The sequence below is a fragment of the Pleurodeles waltl genome, chromosome 4_1 (assembly GCF_031143425.1).
Source record: "Pleurodeles waltl isolate 20211129_DDA chromosome 4_1, aPleWal1.hap1.20221129, whole genome shotgun sequence".
Taxonomy (NCBI): Eukaryota; Metazoa; Chordata; class Amphibia; order Caudata; family Salamandridae; genus Pleurodeles; species Pleurodeles waltl.
The window spans coordinates 243,975,326-243,998,078 of NC_090442.1; the positions used below are offsets into that span (position 1 = coordinate 243,975,326).

A 22,753-nucleotide genomic window follows, 5' to 3' on the forward strand; every position below is an offset into this window, starting at 1 on the left:
TCCTTCTCCTCAGCTTGCAGTACTTGGGGCCACAGGAACAGGACCATGGCCAATACACTACACATACCTAGAGCGTGTAATTGTCCCAGGGCATGACCCACCTCGTGTCCTTGGGAAACCGAAAAAGTCTCAACTAGTTTTACGCCAGCGCCACATTGAGACAGTGCCCACAGCTGCAAGGCCTCTGGCACAGATACTTCTAGAGCACCATGCAGGAGATGGATGGGGATTACATGCAGAAAGAGTCAGTCTCCATTCTTCCCTTAGATGACGAATTCTGTGAGGCGGTCAACACCTCCATATACCAAGCTGTGGCCTCCACCATAGAACCTCATGCAAGATGACTTATGCAACTGGCATATGTATCCAGGCCCCCTGAACCTAGGCATAGACCAGCCCCACCCTAAAGGGCCCCTACAAATTGGTAGCAAGGAAGCCAGGGCAAAATGCCAGGCCAAACGCAGGCAGAAGCTGATGGTTGACCTGGGTGCCTTTGAAAGGCTAAAGAAGGCCTTTTTTGTCATGTACCTGCCCCAATATGGCCACCTTCATAAAGAAATTCCCTGAGACCCAAAAAGGACATCAACTGATCTTGGCAGTCCTGTCAGGATAAACTTCTTATGTCACAGGACCGACACAAAAATACTAGACATGGCGGAGGAGGTTAAAAAGCCCGGTGCCCTCATACCTCCGGATGTTCTGTCAGGATGGGTCCAAAAGGCCATCATATTTCTGGGAACAAGAGCTGTGCCCATTTGACTGAGAGACACCACTCCCTCCTTATATAGGTGGACCCCTAACTGGGAGAGCTGGTGTCATCAGAAGAGGGTGAGGTGGCACTCATACCTCTGGATGTTCTGTCAGGGTGGGCCCAGAAGGCCATCATATTCCCGGGACACATGAACTGCACCCTTTTGACTCAGAGGCCTCACTCCCTCCTTATAAAGGTAGACCCCTAACTTGGAGACCTGGCATCATCCGAAGAGGGAAGGGTGATGCAAGGGGTGCTGTTTGGTGACCTGTTTATTAAAGAACCAAGAAAGTTTGTGTCCACCTTCACCTCTCTGGAAAAGGAATGAACAGAATATTCCACCCCAAGGATTTTGCCAGGGCCGCTCATGGCATGGGGCGCTTAACTGGCGGTTTCGTTCCCCAAGGCCCTCCTAGAGGTCAAGGCTCCCAACACGGCCACTGTCAGGATCAATCCAGTTTTGGTGGCGTCTTCCCCTCCAGAGGGTCTCAGAAAACTCGTGGAGCAAGAGGCAGCTCCCAAGGGCAGTTTCAAAGAAGTAGTTGAGGTGCAACTTCGCCTTTCTTCCCAACAAGGGGTTAGGGGTCGTTGGCAGTTTTGCTTTACAACTGGAGGTCCCTGACTTTGGACATCTGGGGTTTCCACATCAAATTTTCTGGTTCACTGATTCAATTTTGCTGCCCAAGTCCTATAGTCTTTTCGGAGCAGGACTCTGGCCTTAAAGACCTGGCAGTTTTGAATCTGCTATAGAAAGAGGCCATCTCTCCAACCCGTCTTCACCCGCAACATTTTCCTGGTGGAGAAATGGGGCAGAGGCCAATGGTTGGTTAAAAACCTACAGGAGTTAAATGAGTGGCTGGTCTATTACCACTTCAAGATGGAGGGTATTCATCTTCTGAGGGACCTTCTGTGATCAGATGATTGGATGGTGTGGCTGGACCTCAAAGACATGTACCTCAAAGTCCCATTTATGCACCCCATCGCAGATTCCACTCTGTGGAGGGACCAGCTATTCGAGTTTAAGACTTCCTCATTCGGCCTCTCATGGTGCAATGGTGTTTCAGGTGCTGACACCAGTAGTCGAATCCCTGTGTGCTCAAGGCTTCCCCCTAATAGTATATCTGGATGACATCTTACTAATGTGTTAATGCCCCAGGAGACTTTCGAAGCACCTTCAAAAAAACCGTACAGCTGCTCGAAAGCTTGGTTTCATCATCAATGAGAAGGAGTCTCTTCTGACTCTAGCTAGGCAGACTACATTTCTGGGATTCATAATCTCATCGGAAAAGACAAGGAGCCTTGCCTCCCAGAAGGTAGTGAACATTCGTCTTCAAGTCTTCACATCCCAAAGGCAAATCGCCTGCCTAGTGGGATTTTTGTCCTACTCAAAACAGGCGATATTGCCAGGTCAGCTCCACTACAAAGCCCTTCAAAGACTCGAGGCATTTCACCTCCGCAGAGACCTGAAATAGTCTGAGGTGGTCCCTCTGACAGACGAAGTAAAGAAAAAGATGGAATGGTGGCTCACACATATGAAGGCATGAAACAGGAAAGCAATCCTCGGTTCAGATACAGACATCATAATAGAATCAGAATCCATCAAGTCAGGATGAGAAGTGCAATGTGAGGAATCCGATACAGGTGGAAAATGGTCAGCACAAGAACAACAATTACATGAAAATAGCCTAGAACTGATGGCCGGCTCCATCGCCATTCAATGTTGGACCAGGGAAAAGGTGCAGTGTTGTGAACTCCTGAAGATGGACAACATCTTGGCAGTGTGGTATATCGACATTATCGACATTATCAATCAATGTGGTGGAAGTTATATTTTAAGCTAGTCATAAATATGATATATGGTGGTGGGTAAGCTTAGAATGAGAATAATCCTCAGCTCCAGTCCCGAGATAGAATGTAAAATTTCCTAGCTTTTGTAATGGGAAGTATCAATTCTATTAAGGACAAGGAGTTGAGGATTATTCCCACTCTAGATTCCAAGAGACCATTCCCCACTTTCAACTTCAAGGGGGCTGTTAGACCTGTCAGCTCTTGCCATGGTTTCCTCTGTCTTTTTTCTTCTTATCTCCTGGTTTTGACCCTGTGCTGCATTTCATATTTGCTGGCTTTAGGACTCTGGGCACTTTACCACTGCTGACCAGTGCTAAAGTGCAAGTGCTCCCTAACTAAATTGTAGTGGTGATTGGTTTAACCATGATTGGCTCATTTGATTTACTAGTAATTACCTAGTAAAGTGCACTATGGGTGCCCAAGGCCTGTAAATCAAATACTAATAGTGGGCCTACAGCACTGATTGTGTCACCCACATGCATAGCCCTGTAAACATGTCTTGTGTGCGCAGTTTAAATTGCCATTTCGACATGGCAAGTACACCCACATGCCAGGCCCGAACCTTCCCTTTTACTATATGTAGGTTACCCAGTGCTTTAAATGGGCCGGTACTCTCCGGTACTGAGTACCGGCACTTTTTTATTTTGAGAGGGAGAGTACCGGCTTATCTCAAGAAAAATGTAATACTTTTAATTGGAGAGTACCGGCACTTCTGAGAAACAAGCAGGTACTCTATTACAGAGTACCTGCACTTCTATTTTTCCATTTAAAGCACTGAGGTTACCCCTAAAGTAGGCCCCCGTGGGAAGGGTGCAGTATATTTAAAACTTTTGTGCTTTACATGTCCTAATAGTGAAATACTGCTAAATTTGTTTTTTCACTATTGCAAGGCATATCTGTCCCATATGGTAACATGGGGATTGCCTTGAAATATCTTTTAAGTGTAATTACCCATTGATAGCAGATAAAGATAGGGAGTTAGGGGTCTCTCAAACTCACAATTTAAACATACTTATTTTGGTGAAGTTGGTTTCTGAATTATAGGGTTGAAAATGGCACTTTTAGAAAGTGGATATTTTCTTGCATAACCATTCTGTGCCTCTGCCTGGCTGTGGAGTACACGTCTGGGTCAGGATGGCATACGGGCAGTTTGTGCATTCACTTTAGACTGTCACACAAAGGGAACTGAGCTGTGCCCTGCATATTCTGATGGCACATCACCAGGCTGATGGGTCTTCCTGAGCTAGAGTGGCGGGAGGAGCTGACACCTTCACCTGAATAGGGCTGTGCCTGTCCTCACACAAAGCAGTTTCCAGCCCCCTGGAGTGTCTGGGGCCAGGGCAGGGAAAGGCAGGGTCGGGTGCACTACAAAGCCTTCTCTTTGAAGTTTGCCTACTTCAAAGAAAGAAATGAGTATAAGTACTGGACCTCTGGCACGACATATTTAGAATCCTTTTGGACTGGGAAATTCTGCCAGGAAGAAGAGACGAGAGCTGTAGGAAGGACTGCCACTCTGCCTGTTGCTTTGTTGTGCTGGCCTGCTGCTTCTGTCCTGGGAGTAAAAGGACTGGACTTGACTTATCCTGTTTTCTGAGGTTCTTCAAGGGCTTATACTGAGTTTGCCTCCTGTTAAGAAGTCTTAGGGCCATCACAGACTTCACCTGCGGGCGCCTGAGCTCTCTTCCCGAGAATCCTGACTCGCCAAGTAGTGCCAAATCCAGTTCCTGGGTCCTTGAAAGTGAGCTCTTGTGCTACCACGAAGAAACTAAGAACAACGACTCCAAAGCAACTTCGGAACCACAGCTGCTCTCTGACTCCATGCCGCCTGCACTGGAGCTGTGACCCCCGTAAAGTGCAATGGCTGCGACCTGCAACACAGGCCCGATGCCGCCGCAGCATCTCCTAAGTCCCGCTACAGCGTGATTCCGAGTACTTTGTTTCCGTCATCCTGGGAACGACTCCATCAGGATGCTGTGATAGACCCAGTTGGAGCTTTTGTGTTTGTAAGCGCTATACTAAGATTTAATCTTTGAAAACTCTTCTCTTTACTTGTGTATGTTGGACTTTTGTTGTTTTGGTCTTGTTTCACTCAGATAAATATTGACTATTTTTCTAAGTGAGTGTGAGTGAGTGCGTGTGTGCGTGCGTGCACACACACACATATTTTAAACATTGCCTCTGAGATAAGCCTTGTGCCAAGCTACCTCAGGCAGGGGTTATCTTAGTTGTGTGACTCCCTTACCCTAACTACAGTGAGGGTGCCTACTTGGACAGGGTGCAACACACTGCCAAATAGAGACCCCATTTCTAACAGGGGCTATCTGCATATTATTATATTTAATGTATATGGACGAATTTCCATAAGGTACAAGCACTTGCGTTTGTTCCTGGTTATGATATGTTAATAATAATCTATGTCATTAAGACTTGAGGTTGAATAATCAGGAATTGATGTTGAATAATCTTCCTTGTAGTCATGAATATCTTAGATTGAGATAGATTGTTGACACTTTTGGAGAGTTCCAAGTTGGAGCAAAGATGCTAGATTCTTCGGACACCGTTACATGAAGAAAAAGGAGGCTCAGAGGAAGACACAGACTTGTATGGGACACTGTACTCTTTGATTGGTTGACGTTTTTTCTAGAGCCTTTCTCACTGGTTCATGTGAAAGGTAGTTTATTAAGTGTTAAAAGTTGCTGGATTAAATACAGTGGAGAAAGTTGAGCATAATCCTCGCCTCCGTGTTCTTAATAGTATAGAATTTTGTGTTACAAAAGCTAGAAAACTTTACATTCTCCTTGCTCCAGGAGTAAAATGAGGCCATTGCATACCATGAACACAAATTAATATGGTGCAAGGGTATACAATTTACAGAGGTCATTCACCGGAGGCTACATCCCATATATGTTATGGAACAGAACTGAATAACTGGGCTAAAGATGTGGGTCCTGATTACAAGCTACACAGAACTGTCCGGGTGGTAAATCTGCACCTGTAAAAAACAGTACCATGCAGTGACACTCCACCAGTAGCAGCCAATTACGAGTTTATCCCACTGGAATAACCATGCTGATCTGTTTAACAGACAGGATTCCGCACAGTATTCTATTTTCGGTATGGATTATTACTGCAGCTTGGAGAGAGGAGGGCCAATGGTGGGTAGAGAGACTAAGCAGCAGTGACTGTAGTTTGACGAGGGATTATTACATGCTCTCCCTGTGCAATTACTGAGTGTCAGGCTGGGACAGAACAATTGATATGGACTCCAATGTCACCTGTTCCCATAATGAAATTGGGTGCATTGTTCTGGCATCCGGTAAATCCGGTTTGGGAACAACAACCCCATTCAGATACAGTGGAGAGAAATCCCAAGCATGGATTCTGCTCCGCTCAGCTCATAATAGTGGCCATGGACTTGATTCAGGAAACCAAATTTGTATACAGTTTTGGTATTTTACTAGGAGATAGCCCAGTTTTCCTAGTTCTTGTGCTTTCAACTTCCCTCTAGTTTTTGGTGGAAACGAGTGTGAAACCCATGGTGGATCCCAGAAAGCTATGCACTTCTGAAAACTAGACAACATTCTGCATTAATCAAGGGGTCATTTATGTAGATCTTTCAAGGTTTTCCCAAAGAAACTAAGCGTTGAAATAAAAAGAATATTGAAAATTAGTAGTTGAAAACAGGCAATTGTGACATTTTCATTTGTAACTTATCATGATGGCTGATTTACAAAAGGTATATACCATTACATCTGCTGCACCCTTCTGACTGAGGGGATATATAGGGTTTGTGGGAGTTTCAAGAACTCGAGATACCCAGAGTCAATAACTGAGCTGCACCTTGCAATGGTTTTTCACTGTGTATCGGGTATAGAGCAATTCATAGGGTAAAATATAAATAATAAAAAATAGGTATGAAGGAGACCTATGTATTTCTAAAATGGGGTTTAGATATGGAGTTTAGAAACAGGGTTTATTTACACATCTCTGAATTAGTGGATACCCGTACTAGCATTGTGAATTAGAGCGCATTTCTTAAAATCACTTCTTTCTTACACAGTCTTAAGTTTGGAAAGTGCAAATGGAGAGAAATGCAATTGGTAATAACACGTATTCTATCATTCTGTGTTCCCCCAAGTCTCCTGATAAAAATGGTACCTCACATGTGTGGATACGCCTAGTACCCACAACAGGAAATGGCCCAAAATGCAACATGGATACATCACATTTTCCACGCATACCTGACCCATTTTCTGCAAAGTGGGTAGCTGAGGTTTGTGGTCCATAGCTCAGTAGTAACCCAGGCAAACCTAACAAACCTGCACATGTTTTAAAACTAGACACTTAGGGGAATCTAGGATGATGTGACTTACATGGTTCCCCCAAGGTTTTTATACACACAATTCCCTCAAACATTGTCTGAAATCATGCATTTTCTTGATATTTCTGTGATGGAAACTTCTGGAATCTGCAGGAATCCACAAAATTCCTACCACCCAGCATTGCCCCTCTTGTGCTGATAAAAATGCTGCACCACATCTGTGGCTAGGCCTAGTGTAAATGAAAGGAACGGATCAAAACAGGACAACAGGAGCCCTTGCGTTGGGACTCCTATTGACCTCAACTGGATCCGTTTCTGTCACTAGTGAGGGGAGGATGGGGGTAATTGCCCCCATCTGCCCCTGGGGGAGGCAGAAAGACGGTTTCCTTTTTTGGGGGGGGGGGAGGAGGTGGATGAGCAAACCTGTGCTAGGCAGTCCCTCCACCCCTACAAATAATAAAAAAAAATATAACATATTGTTTTAGGGGAAGTATAATCTATTACTCAAGGAGTCGCTCCTTTCTCCCTGGTGTCTAGAGGGAGGAGTCCTGCTTGGGGATCGCCCTCCTGCAGCAATACCCAAGCAGCGATCCTTTAGGGAAAGAAATCAATGGAAAGAGGAGATTCTCCTCATTCCAATGATACCTTCCCCATATGGATCGGTGCTCAGGGGGCTGAGATAGCCCCTTCAACAACAATGCAGTGAAAGTGAAATGAGCCGATTGGCTCATTTCACTTACATTGAAACAAAATTAGCATGCCATGAGCCACAATAGTCCTTTCAGTGAAAAAACTGAAAAAGTCTCGGTGCTAGAGAAGCAGTTGGAGGAAATACCTCTAGTACCTGCACCAGAGAAATTTCCTACATTGTGTACCGAGGACAGCTCGGAGCCGTCCTCTGCCCTCGAGGTTCTTGACTGAGGACAGCTCAGAACCGTCCTCAGCAAGGAAGAGGTTAAATGGTGGAATTCCAATGCTTATTTCATTAACTGTAATACATTATGTAAATAAACCCAAAAGTATGTACACTTTTACTGACATGTTTTTTCCTTGCCTATATTTTGTGAACATTTCTTAGGGCTTCTACAGGTTCTAAAAACCGTACTTAAAAAAAAAAGTAATAACAAAGAACAAAGAGTTACTTAGTGTTGGCAACAACATTCCCACTAGGTAAATAATCTGCCTGCTTTTTTCTCAATTAGTTTTTTCTCTCTTCACGCTTCAGACTGGGCCCAAAAACCGTTCCCCAGCAATGGTTCTCCACTCCCTGCAAGATGGCTCCAGCCATGATTCCCGGTTTAAAACTGACATCACCAAAATGCCATTGGAGCATCTATTTGGTCCAGGCTATAGCAGATCTCAAAACAAAGGATAACTCAGCATGAATTGTTTTTTTTGGGTCAATCCCCTCCCCTTCTTCACTCCAGCAAAGATGATAAAGAACTGATCATCCACTCATTCTTGATGTGTGGTCTATGTAGTAAGACAAAGCTGGAATCTAGTTTATGAACTTGTTCCTCTTCCTTGGCTATGAGTGGACGATGAGAGAAGAACTGAGCCATATGAAATGCAATCCCACCTTGGATAACAACAATGGACAGTTTTCAAAGAACCAATGTATCGGTATGCAGCTATAAAGGGTGAACAAACTGAAATGGCCTGAGGATCTCCCATCTTGTGTGATGGAGTTATTGCCACCAACTATAATCAGGGTAAATTGTTGAATTAGGCAGCTATGCAGTGGCTCAAATGTCAATACCATTAAGTAAGTCAAAAGAAGGTTAAAATCTGAATGGGGATCATTAAATGAAGAGAAAGGAAACACAGAGGGAACCTTCCGAAACACAATTTAAATAGGGAAGATTGATCAGGCAAACACATGGTAACAGACAGTGATGCAAGACAGCACTTAATTATCGCTACGGCAATAACCTGATGCTCAAGGGAGAAGACAAAGTGCTAGACATCAGAAAGGCAAGACTTAAAGTGATTGTTGCCATCTTACTCGCTTCACTAGATAAGATCAGCCTAGCGACGTAGGTAGATGGCCTTTCTGGTATGCATTCTGGCTGCCAAGATAACATCTGTGACATCATAAGTGAGACAAAATCTAGACAAACTCTAGTTGGCACTGTTCAATCCCTGCATGTGCAGCTGCAGTGTTTGGGGATTACGGTGGAGGACCTAACCATCCTGCTGCAGGAGCAGGTCCACTCTGCATGGGAGAAGCAGGGGAAACAGAGTGCTTAGTGCCAACAGATCGCCATACCAGCTCTTCTAAGGCCCGTCTGGGGCAAGAAAAATCAACTGTGCTAGATACTCCCACACTTGTGCAGTACTTTTGATGACTCAAAAGAAATATATACAGCAGGCCAAGAGACCAGATAAACCTGAGGGAACCTCCCAGGAAATAATAAGAGAAACGTGTAAGGCATAAAACGGAGCATGCATTCTGTTCTGGGGTGAAGAAATCCAGAAATGGAAACCTCAATCTGAAAAAGATCACCTCAGTCACTCTAGGAAGCAGATTTTACTTTTGGCCCTCCAGTGGGAGAGGACAGAACTGAGGGCATATACCTTCAATTTGAGAAACTCCTGCCAAATGAATAGCTACTGGGAGAATTACCCATCGCTTAGCCCACTTCCACAGATGAACTGTCTCCCAACACAGGGTCCATGATCCCACAGTGCCCTTTCTGTTAATATAATGGATAGTGGTGGTAATGTCAGACAAAACTGAATAGCGCTTTCTCAAATGACAGAGAGAAAAGCCTTATAAATAAGACAGTACACCCACAGCTCAAGCACATTCGTATGTAGGCATAACATTGTTTGGCATACCAAACAAAGGCTGGCACCGTCATGTCTCCCAGATGGTATTTCAGCCAAGCAAGGAGGCATTTGTGACCACAGCAGCATGAGCTGGTGGAGGGCAGAAGGACAACCCACCAAAAGTTTGGAGGAGTCCATCCAGCAGTGCAGACCAAGATGTCTTTCAATGTCGATGGCTTAGGCAGTGTCATCATAGTCAGCTATGTGAGCTACGTTTGCGTTAGTGCCAAGAGAGGCTCTGTCAGAATTGGAGATGGTGCCTTGGTTGTCTTATTTTTTGGTGCTTGTGCCCATGGTGTTATGGCGGTGAGAGACATCGGAGATGCAGGAATTGCAGCTTTAATCTTAAACAGTTCCCGCATTGCAGGTCAGAAGTCCTCCACCTGCACATTGGTCGGCCAATAGAGCCTGAAATTTCAGTTGCATCTGTGTCAACATATGGGTCTTCTAGGACAATGACTGAGCCTGGGATGAGCATTGAGATGATGAACAGCCCTCTGGCTAGGGACCTATACAATATCTGTTTCCCATAAAGGAGGTCTTCTCCTCCTTAATGGTGCTTTGTGTGTGTTTTTGTGGGAAGATCATTTTGGAGACTTTCCTTTAAAAATGTCTTACTTGTGGGGGTAGGAAACCACTTTTATTGTCTCCCTGAGTGTCTTACCCAGCAACAGTTTGGCCTCCCACTACCTAATGGCCTTCGGACATATGGCAAAAGAATTGTAGGCTGTGTCTTCAAAGTTCTGTTCTGATGTGAGATATCATTACAAGTTGCCATGTGAACCCAAAAGAAACATCTTTTTGCAACATTTGGAGAAGACGTTTGATCTAACTGTTGTTTAAATGTTAAGAATGTTTTTGTTGCTAAACCTAGAGAGAGTTCTGGACCCATGTCAATAAGGTGAAGAAAATAGGAACTATGCTTGCCAGAGACTAATATACTCAGTTGACATCATGTCCAGAGCTTGAGTTGCAGCTGGAGTCGTGTGGCGATATCTGGTGACACTGGAGAGACATTGCAGGAGACCAGTCTGAAGAGATAATTCATATGGGGTGAAATCAGTGCAAATATGTATCCATCAGAAAATGAATATTTCATAAATCTATCAATGAGTGGTTCTGAGTGTTACTTGCTTGCCTTGGGTACAGGACCAACAGGGCTTATGGAGGACAGGGAGGCCTCCTCCCTTCTTTCGTACATAGTCCACGTGATGGATGCTGCTGTCTGTGGGAAGAAGAACATCTAAGACATGCGACGACATTGGGGTTAACTGTGTCTTTGATAAAAGACGGTGTCAGGCTTGTGATAGCTGACGAAATCTGAGATGACTGGTGCGTGAAGTACTGCAGAGCAAGCATTAATGAACCAGAGAACAAATGTCTGTTCTGTAGTTTGAGGATGTGTGTTAGGTAGTGAGATGTGTACCAGGTTGAGTCTGGGTGTTGTGCAAATGCTAATGTGAGTGTTCAGGTCATGCATGTTTGGGTGTGATTGGTGATGTGGGGTCCTGGGTGTGGTACCTGATTATATCTTGTGGGCTTCAGTGGAATATGGGTCCTAGCCCGAGGCACGTCTATTTTGCTCTTTCTCTCTCACGTTTCCATTGGCCTGTTCAAGTGACATTCATATTTTTCTGCCACCCACTATAGTATACAACATGGGACAATGGGTCAGTCTGCTTCAGTCACTGGCTCGCTTCGCTGTGAGTGACAGCAGTTTGTTTGTGCCCCTGTGCTCATTTGACTAAAGAGTAGAAGACTGTGGTCAGACTGGCAGTGAAACTCAAAAATAATATTGCCAGATTCGACTAGTGAGGCCACGATTAACTTTTTTCCAAGGCCTGGGCAGGATGCACTTGATGTGTCTTTATTACACTCGCTGTCACTGCTAAATTTAGATTAAGAAACCCCTGGCAAAGTGACTAAAACACCATTGGTTCCACTTCTTCCGGGACTGGTCCACCCAGAAAAGTGTTCGTGAATACACAGACAAAACACGGCAGTTCAGATCATGAGACTTTTCAAAGTAATTGACAACACCCTACTGACAGAGCCAAGATAGGCCATTGTGTCCATACATTTAGAAAAGGTATCTGTTGCACTCAGCTGGTGTTATCCATTCGCAGCTATGAAGCAGACAGGAGAGATGTTGGGCTGGATACCATTGTTAGATGGACAACTGTTGGCAAGGGTTTGTAATTGCAGAGTGATATCCCAGCCTTCTTAGACAACATAGGGGAACACACCAAGGATGGCCCTTATGCCCAAAACTATTTGGTTTAGTGATAGAGTCCCTTTTGTGCCAGAAAGGGAAGGACACTGGAATGGTGACTAACAACACATGCAGTGTCCCTTTATGCAGATAATTTGTTTATGTGTTCCTACATGATGCCACTGAGGGACTGGGCTCATCAATCACTGAATAAGTATGAATGACATACATTTAAATACCTGGGATATGTAGAGGTTAACCCACCAAAACCAACTTGATGGTCTGTAATTTTAAAATACCACTGGTGGCGCTGCGGGAATGCTTTGCATTTTGGAGGACACGGTCAGTGGCTCTCGCCAAAAAGATGGTGCTGCACACCTGGTGCCATATTATAGTCCAACTCCCTAACAAATGTGTCATGGAGCTAGACAACCTAGTCTTTGATTTAACATGGGAGAGCAGTAGATGTGAGGTAGTATTAAACAAGCTCAGATTTCCAGTTAAGGGGTGGGCTTGGGGGCTCCCAATTATGAATGGTACTGCTTGGCAGTGCTACTCCAGTGAGTGGCACACTGGTTCTCTGATACTCCTTCTGCAGAAACAAAGACACCTAGAACAGCCATACCTGAGAGAGTGTGACATCTCTACTGAATCATGGATCCCCAAGGCGAAATCGTCCTTGCCTACTGAAGATTGCCCCTTGTTGCTGGTGCAAATATGCTACCAAACAGAATCTTGTGGTGACTTGCCATTGGCAGGGCAGCCAGGGATTGGCAAGGGAGACCGACAGCTGGACCTTAGAATGACAGGGACATTCATAATAGGATCATTTAGCAATGATGGAAAAATCTGATAATCTAGTGACATGGTACAAAACAGTGGCATCCCACTAAACAATTCCAGATATATGATAGGATGGTGAGATGATCAGGAATATCGGAAAAGGCGGGGATAAGTGGAACAAGGGAACAAGAACCAGTGTTGGAAGGAGTGTTACACTTTTTGCTCACCCTGGGCGAAGGTAGAAAAGTAATAACCTTGCTTTCCGGCTGTGCTGGAGATGACCAAGGCGACTTGGGGAGTCTTACTATCCAGCGATCCACTAAGTGTAGGAGAGAGCTCTAAGATGGGGAATGGTAATGCATCCTAAGCAATGCACTTTAAGTGCTTAGGAAAGCCAGGTTCAAGTTAACCTAGTTTACCGTTTTTGCACATGGCATAACGTATGCCCAAAAGAGTGGTTAGAATTTACCCTACTGCTGGCAATCTTTGCCCCAGGTGCAATGTTCCCAAAGCCGGGGTCCAACATGCAGTATGGTCATGCTGTCTTGAGAGAGTACTTGACTTCCATCACAAAGGTGCAGGCACTAAATGGCTCAGCATATGACAAGCACAACAGCTCTACTCAATCTAGAGATAAGCTTACTGGGTCTACTACCATGACCCAAGAAAACAAACATTAGCAGCAGGCTGTGTCCATATCCTCCCTCCCATCCTGCCCAGGATGGCCCATCTAGTCACACCTAGGCTCCCACTGTGTGTAGCTGCCTAGGAGGAACACACAAAACTAAACTGCCAACTATACCCAGTCATGTGACCAGAGATAGGCTACAGACAACAAATGGCTCAGGATATGACAGGCACAACAGGGCTCTACTCAATCTAGAGATATGCTTACTAGGTCTACTACCAAGACCCAAGAAAGCAAAACATTAGAAGCAAATCTGTTGACCTAGAGCGGATCACAGATAGTCACATGATGGAAATTAAAGGGTATCTCTAAAAAAAAAATGAAATGGATGGATACGGTATTGTAGTGGGATGAAATACATTCCTACCAAGACTTCACTGTCATTATGTCATTTCCATTAACACAAAATCATTTTACAACTTTAGAATTTACTACATTTTTTGGCAATCAACTTTTAGGTGCAATAGCTTTAAATCCCCATAGTCATGTTGAGTCCATTGAACATGAGGTAAACATTTGGAGTAAGTTTCCTTTTGATGTGGTTTTTCGTGTGGGAATGGGAAGTAAAAAGTAACTCTGAAACAGAGACACTAAAAACTTAAGAAATGACACCAAACTAAAGCTCCCAGTGCACCCCTGCCCTCTAAGCCGCGCAGTAACTCTGTGTCAGAATACAGAATAGTATGATGTATTGGTAGTCAGTCTCTTTTCGTAAAAAACATTTAAATGCCATGCAAAATGGAATGTTTGATCTTAACAAGTCCATCTTAATTCATCCTAATTCATTTAGTAAGCAACATTTAATCAATATGTTCTTATTAGAACCATAGTTACTTCCACGGTTCTGCAACTTAACAAATGTAGTTGCCCCTCTGGTAAACCCTTTTACTAATAAGTCACTTAACATTCATAGTATCCTCTAAGGTTTTAGGGTTGCTTAGTGTGAGAAATAGGGTGCTGGTTGACTGGAGTGTGAGTCCTGGTAAAGCAGCAGCTACTATTCTCATCAGAGTAAGGCACAAGCACATCCCAAATTAACCTGTGCTCACCCTCTGGTAACTTGGTACAGAGCTCTCAGGCTTAACTTTAAGGCAATGTGTAAAGTATTTGTGCAGCACTTCAAACAGTGAAAACATCATACAGAAAGGATCCCACACCAGATTGGAAAAAGAGAGTAGATTTTAGTTAATAAAACAAGACAAAAATGACCAAAATCCAATCAATAAAACTTGAGATATAGATTTTTGAAGAATAAACTGTAATATAGGGCCTATAAGCAAAAAGTGCCAACCAGGGATATCTGGTCGCACCGGACAAGCAAAAAAGTCAGAAGTTTAGGCCGACCATGGTAGAATACAGGCAGGCTACAGGACCCAGCTAGACCCGCAGAACAAATTAACCTAGATCCTAGTTGCGAAATGTTGCGTGGGCCTGAGTCGAAATTGGGTCACGCAGCTGATGCAATGCACTGGTTCCAAGATGTGGCAAGGCTGCGGTGTGAGGTCCTGTTGTGCCGATGTCACTTGTGATGTGAAGGACCGGTGTCAGGGGTGCACTGTGCAGCCGAGGCAATGCATCCGTTATGATGAACAGTGAAGCTGTGATGCAGAACTCTGGCACCATTGTCGAGGCCGCTGTCGACAATGGATGCGAGTCCTGCTCCAGGGAAGCATTGCATAGCAGCGGTTCCGAAGTCAGTCTATGCAACTCATTCATAAAACAGTATTGGCTATTATGCCATCCTTTTATTTGCTTTATCCACAGTTTCCACATGTACACTTTGAGAGACCTCTCTCTCTCCCTGATAAGTGAGACAAATAACTTGTTGTATATTCAGGATTCTTTTAACTTCACACCTGGCTGCAGATTAAATCCATTATCTGCTAGGCAGATCTCACAGCAGCATGCTCTTTATTGCACAACAGGCTGCTGCTTGACTGAATTTGGTCTCAAGATATTGAGCTACACTGCCTTATCCAGCTGCAGATTTTCCTGGTCGGGGATACCAACTAGAATTTCCTATTGCTTAATTTAAATGTTTGCCGTTCTGCACTTGGACATACAGTATATGCATGTGTAAAGCGGTCTATAAATATTCCCAAATATCAGGGACCATTTCCTCTGAAAGATGGTATATACTTTATCTCCGATTCCATTATCATTTTCCTTTGCCATGTTTAGACAGTGTATTCAAGCTAGATAAATGCCTTTACAGTCATCAGAGGTGAACTGCATTATTTTGCTTCCAGTCTCTTATTAGTCTGTCTAGGCCTTTGGGTAGCTTTTTTCCGTCGTAATTGTAATTACTTCTTTGCATAAGCAAAACTGCATTCCTTTTAAAATATACTTATAACAATGCTTTAAATATGTATAAAATCCATATTGTAATACATTTTCCCCTTTTCACTGCACTGACTCCATCAGGAAAACGGTAGGAAGTATCTGTGAACTGTCTACTAAATTAAATTCAATCCCTGGAGGTTGGTTGGCTTGTGTGGGCTTTATACTAACTGACGGCAATCACTTGAACATCACTATGACCCAAGGCCATAGCTTGCATTTTACCTCGTCTTCTTTTCGGATACTGCAGGCCCTATGGGATGGGGTAAGATACCAGTTAAGGCTCCCCACCAGGACTAGATATTTTAGTTTTGACTTGCGTCCAGATTTAACTTAGTAAAGTGGCAAACTGAATACAACTCACTAATACTTAGGCATTGGCTTTAAAATGAGGAAGCAAGGCAAAGGGACAAATACAAAAGAGGCAAGTTATTACTACAGCATGAAACTAAAGCCTGAAAACTGTGGGTGAGAAACTCATATGATCAGGAAACCACAGAGATCCTTAGCAGCCAGGGTTAAGAAGAGGGCTGGACAAGTTACCTCTATTGTAAACATGGCTGTATTGACCACAACACAAAGAATGATGTAACTTGAGGAGATTGTGAACTGCATTCTTTGCCGAACAGCTCCTCTGATCGTTATGTTAGAGTCCTGCAACCAGTCACAGTTTGGGGAGACAATATCATGTCGAATACGAGAGGGAGACATCAAACTGAGCATCAACTGCCAACTACAGTAAAAGAGTTCACAATAAGATTGATTGTGGCAAAAGAAAATATCACTGAAGAAATTATTGGGAAGCTGATGAGTTTGTGGATATGAGCATCCTTCACTGGTCAACCTATTTTCTTCAATCCTGGAAAGTAATCCTGGAAAGACTGGATTATCGCTGAATGAGGACAAAGGGATCCACAACAAACAGTTTGTTCATTTGAAGACCACACTGAAATAAATTTGCTTCACAATATTACTGTTTAGGAATACCTGTCTATAAGAGTAGACCAGCTCAAACGTCGGGCACTGTTTTTAATCAGAAGAAGTAGGGGAATGCGGGTTGGCGTGACTTTTGCTGTTCGTTAAAAAATACCTGAATATTATCGGTCACAGAAGTATGAGAAAATTCAGTGTTTTTGATCAAAAATATGATGTTTGTAGGTCATTTGGAGCAAGACAAAGTGGTAGCATCCATGTAAGCCACACCACCTTAGATTCCCTGGGTGCCTGGTTTTAACATGTGGCAGAAGTTTGATAAGTTTAAATAGATGCCAGCCAACAAAGGTCCTACTACCACATCGGCATATATCCTAAACATCAGCCTAATTCCCAACTTCTTTCTTTTCTAAAGTTGTGTTCTTGGACCTTTCCTTCCTGTGATACGTCTATGCATCTTCGTAAAGTAGTGTTTTACTTAGAAATGTGGGAACATAGGATGGTAAGAAAGTTGCTATTTTCTATTGACTCTCTATCGGGTTGCCCTCCTTATGTAAGTCACTGTCCACAAAATGCACTGTTTGAAAAAATAAATGCCTCCTCAGAATGAATTACCAGACATTTTGGGGAATTCAGAATTCATAGTAGTACAAATAACCCATGTTTCTAAACTCAGATTCTGTAAAAAGGAAAACAAATACAGATACATTAATTCCCAAATTCTATACATTGTGACAGGTGGTGGGTACACAGTGTAAAAACATTGTAAAACATGAATCAATACCTGGCTGTGAGTTACACAGACTTTTGCACATACTACAAATAAGATACATCCCTGCAATCAGAAGTGCCTGAAGAAAATAATGGTATATTATTAGTGTATTTTTATATTGAGTTTTCCCCACTTCTATTCACTATTTTTTTATTTACTAGTTTCTACATTTTTTGAGCAATCAAAACTAATGATCCCTTGTTGAATACCAAATGTTGTCTACTTTTCAGCAAATCTGTAATCTGTGGCTGTCTGGGATCGCCTGTGGTTTTTTCCACCCATTTCCCCACAAACAGCAAGTACAAAGCACAAAAATGGGAAAAATAGTCCCTTTTGCTAGGGTAAGAAATAATACAAACAACATTTGACCCCTTCCTTGGGCACAAGCACACTGCTCCTTTCCACAGATCCAGCCCTCTCGCCCTATTGGAGAATTTTGTAGGGTATATTTTACTTCCTTACAGAACCTAATTGTAACCATTTAGCGCCAGGACACTTAATTCCTCGAAGTTGCTATAAAGTTTAAAGCATTTTTTGTGCAAGTCCTCAATCAAAATCAGTGATGCTTTTGAATTTTTATTCACTTTGTTTCCGTGTCCCAGCAAGGAGCCAGACACTGTTCTGATTTGATAAAAAGAGACATGATTTACATATATGTTAACAGGGCGGTCATGGGTTTACCAGAATGCCAATATAACACTGTTAACAACCAGGAATAGTTGAGACATACCGATGCCCTGTCTGCTGGCACATGAACAGTGCTGGGCATCATGTCCTGTACAGTGTGTTATTTCTCTTGCCAAGTAATTACGATTGCCATCATACATCAGAGAGGCACGGATTCCTGCATAAAGATATCAGAGAGGCGCTGATCCCTGCATCAGATAGGCATTGATCCCTGCATCAGACAGGCACGGATTCCTGCATAAAGATATTTGCATCTTGTGAAGCCAGAGTCGAAACCCTTTCCTCCCTGGGTATTTAATTTACTAACAGGCGAGCTGCCAAGGAAAATAGTGCTCCTGTCTACAGTGGCAAACAGTATATTTAGTGTCCTTAAACCCATCTAACTGCACTAAAACTTCACATTTCTGTAAGGTTAGGATGTATTATGGCTGCTTTATAGTTTTCATCCAGAGGAAGGACACCTGGTGTAAAAGGGGCTCCTCTACGACAGTGGGTATTAGGTGCCTCTCATGGGCCTTGTGCCTGGTTGATTATCTTGAAATGCCATAATTAAAACCCAAGCACTTGAGCCACTCAACTAAAAACCCCAATTCTTTCCTTTAAGGACGTATTGACACAAACACCTGCTGGAGTTTAACTGACTGCAGCTTATTTACATTTTCACTCTACTTTGCCCACTCTCAGGCAGAATAAAGCAGTTTTAATATTTATGATAAGTATAACAGCAAACTTTACAATAATCTTCTTCCAGTGATCAGGCAAAGATGAAGTCTCTCACGGAGTTGTTATGTCTTTGAGGTATTTTCAGTGCCAGATGCATGCTTAACTCGCTAACTATAGTAAGAGCTTAGTAGTCGTCCTCCAGCTGGACTTGGGCTGCGAGTGCAGTGTCTGCATTGGGGTAGCTACACATGTTTTTATTTTAGCAAGCCCTGCCGGTTGGCATCCCAAAACTGGCTACTGGAAACCACCCTCCCCCTTTGGGTCTTTCTGACCATTATCAATCACTAGATTACCAGGTCTGTCATTGCAACAACTTAACCTTCTTTCCTTTTCTACTAGGAGAGGGTGAATGGGTCGAAGTCACCAGCTGGTACTGTGGCTAAACTCTCCAGGGGTATACTTAAATGTCCCCCTGGCTGACCCCCATTGGTTAATTCAACGCACCCGGCCAAATGCTTTATCCTGGGCTTTGTGCTCTTTTTTATTTTATGTTGGCACTACTCCACATGCAGGCTTTGTGGCACACACCACCTTCCCTTCTGGTATGTGACACTCAGCTTTTGTTGTAGTGGCTTTACTTCCATGTTCTTTTGACACACACCCATGTGTGTTACCCTTGGGCTCCTGGGCCTTCAGTCAGGTTAATCTTCTGACCTCAGATGCCCCCCTACGTGGACAGACCTTCATGAAATCTCACATATTCTTGCAGCTTGTTACCTGATTTTCTTATATTTTATTGGAGACTGGACAGCAGATAGAAGGTTTGAGACGGCTGGCAAATTCAAGAGTGTCATGTTTCAAAGGGACAGGGGACAGATTTTAAATGCAGTGATTGCCTTGCTGACTGAAGAGAGGAATTCTTTTTTTTTTTTGTTACCTAAAAAATGTAAAAATAAATGTCTAAAGAAAAGACAATGAGGAGGAAAGATCACTTCGCCCTTTTCAACCGGATCAGTTAACAAGGTATCAAAGTTTTGAGCTTGCTCCACCTAATGACTTACCCTAGTGTGTTACGTATGATGCCTAAGCATTTCCCCTACAAGTGTTTATAGCAGTGTAGCCCTTGCTTGGTCCTGTGATAGTCACACTTTAGGAACGCATACTATTTTACTTCTGACAAGTTAACTTATACCTAATTTTTTGATACACCCTTTTTTAGTGCAAATGCTAGTTCCCAGTGGTTTTGTATCTCCCAAAATCAAGATCGGTGCTCCCAGTGACACTTTCTTTAGTCCCCTGCTAGCATGACCTCTTTTGTGTAACTAAAGCAGAACTATTATGTGTTCTTATTTTCAAAACATTCACTCTAACACACACACCTATGACGGTGAATTTCAAGGAGAAAAAAGTCCTTCCCCCAATCCCATTCTGTAATCATTGGTGAATGGATGATTCAGTCCCGTCACCAGTTTCCGTATTTTCTTCCAGGGGCGGCCCCTCCATTATGGCACAGGAGTGTCGCCCCACGGCTGAAAGGCAGCAGAAAGCAGAACAATAAAATGATAATAAAACTATTTTATTATCATTTTCTTTTTCACTTATCAAGTCCACCAGTCTAGGGCGTGGCAGGACCATCATCTGCGTCAGCAGCAGAGAGTAGGGGTGGTAGGTGCACTCTAAGTGCACATGTCGGTTTAGCTGGCCATCTTAGACCGGTCAAACCGACAAGCGCACTTAGAACTCTCCACCCGAGCTGTGTTTCACAGCCGGGTGGAGAACGAGTGCAGGCTCCCAGCCCCAACTGAGCGGCATTTCAGCCCACTCAGACCAATCCCGGAGCATCTTTCATATAGGGTAAGAGCATGAGAGAAACGTCTGGATTAGGTAAGAAAGGGAGCAAGCAGAGAAGCACCAAGGTGGCGAGGAACACTGAGACAGCGTCTGGTAAATATGTTTTTTTTTTTTTTTAAATGATTATTCCCTCTCCCTCCTCCCCACAACATGCTGCCCCACCCAATGTTATTGGCAGCTGCCGCTGCTGTTTTCTTCCATAAAGATTTGATTGTTTAAGCCTTATTCCAACACGTTACTTTACCCTGCATAATCCGATCTGCTTAACTGGACAACTTGCTTTTAATGTAGCCCTTAATTCATGTACTTTTCCCCAACAAAGGGACCATGTTTTAAAATGTGTTACTTGTGTTGTACTCGTCTACCTTCTGTTCATAATGTCATTTTTCTGTAAAGGCACTTATGTCGGATGTAATGAAACCTTGGAAACCTTAATAAATGGACTTAAGTATCACAAAAATAATCTAACTTTTCCCAGTAGATGACCATGTAGTACTACTCTGGGGGACTTCCCTGGAACAAATTACAAGAAAGCATACGTTAAGTGGCATGCTACTGGGCTCAAATGTAACAATTCTGCCTTCCAACAATTTGTCAATATTGTACAAAGATTTCTAGATAATCTGCCCTTTAAAGACCTATGAACATATGAAAGATTTAGCATTCAGATATATGAAATGGGCCATTTTGAGCTGTACAATATGCAAATACACTTTACAGCATCATTGTGCCTAAAAATAGTTATGGGTGGTGGGATAGCGGAAGTCATATTACCTTACAGCCTTCGCAAGCATGAACTCCATAATGGTAGCCCGACGCTTTATCACCACATACTTTACATTCAATGCTTAATGCTCCACTGGGCGTTTCATCTAAGCTACCTGGAGCTGCCGGGAAGGTAATGGAGGAAGGGCTTGATGCTGGTGAAATGGTGTCTAAAACAATACAAATAAAAGAACATTAAAAGCAAAGTAATATAAAATTAAATATCTTAACCCTCTAAAAAACCATTCAACTACTCTCGTTAACAACTTTAGGTGCATCATTACTCTGTTGCACTGGTAACAACACAGAATCCAGACTCACATTTACTTTTTGAAGAAAATAAAACCAGATTATCTACTGACCAAGAAGAGCCATAACTAAATTGATATCTCTGAAATGGGTGACATTTTTAGAGGAACACCTTATACTGCACATTTCTAAAGTGTTATGGACTAGGAGAAATTCAGAGAAACCCAGCACAATGAATACAGTCATAGCAAAGCACTTAAAACAGCAAACACAAATAATTACTACATTGCGTACAGAATAAAGAAGTCCATGTTTTGATTTTATTGGGATATTTACTTTTTTTATGACTTCATACAGAACGCAGGAAATGGTGCATTTCGGATCTGGTGAGCTATTTGCATCAGAATATTTAGGATTAGTTAGCAAGGGTAGGGCCACTGCAGAAAAAAGGGGAGTGGTAATGGGAGGAGAATAGGGGGGGGCAGGGTCTTGAATTCCTGCTGCGCACTCAATCATAAGGACATAATCTTTCTTTAGGAGATACCTTTGATGGTTTGGGACCAACTCTTGCTACAGGCCAAGAACTTTCTAAAGTAACTCGGGGCCTTTGGCACCAAAAAGTGAGTGTTATTTCCCAAGGTTTTTCTTTCATAGTCATAATATATAAGACAAGTATTTATATTTTATATGATCAAAGGAAGGAGTAACAGGAGGCCACACGCTCGAATTGTCTATTTACACGTTTGTCAGGACCCGAAGGAAGGATCACGTTTGTACCAGAGGATGTTTTTCAGCATGCATGGTGATCTGCATTTATGTTTTATCATATTTTAATTCTGGCTGATAAAAGGAGCTTGGCTAGAATGAAAGTTTCAGTTCTGACTGTAAATAGGATCCAACTTGTGTAGGCAGTTACAGCTGTGAAGAGTTCTGAATTTAATTATTTAAGGCATTTAACACTTTTGGCTTATTACCTAAATTCCAGCCTTCTTCAGGACAAGCACATTAAAAGAGTGGTTAAAACCAGGACTCTTTATTCTTCTGATTTCACAGAATGT

The 22,753-nt window shown here is 43.0% G+C and overlaps 1 protein-coding gene across 2 annotated transcripts in view; it reads right to left on the bottom strand.

Moving 5' to 3' along the window:
• The window catches only part of PPARA (peroxisome proliferator activated receptor alpha), a 217,123-nt gene that overhangs the window by 92,037 nt on the left and 102,333 nt on the right, over positions 1 to 22,753 (bottom strand). For both annotated transcript variants that reach the window (XM_069228246.1, XM_069228245.1), the window contains one exon: positions 21,456 to 21,616. In XM_069228246.1, the coding sequence (XP_069084347.1) occupies positions 21,456 to 21,616 (161 nt within the window). The remainder of the gene's footprint in view (positions 1 to 21,455; positions 21,617 to 22,753) is intronic.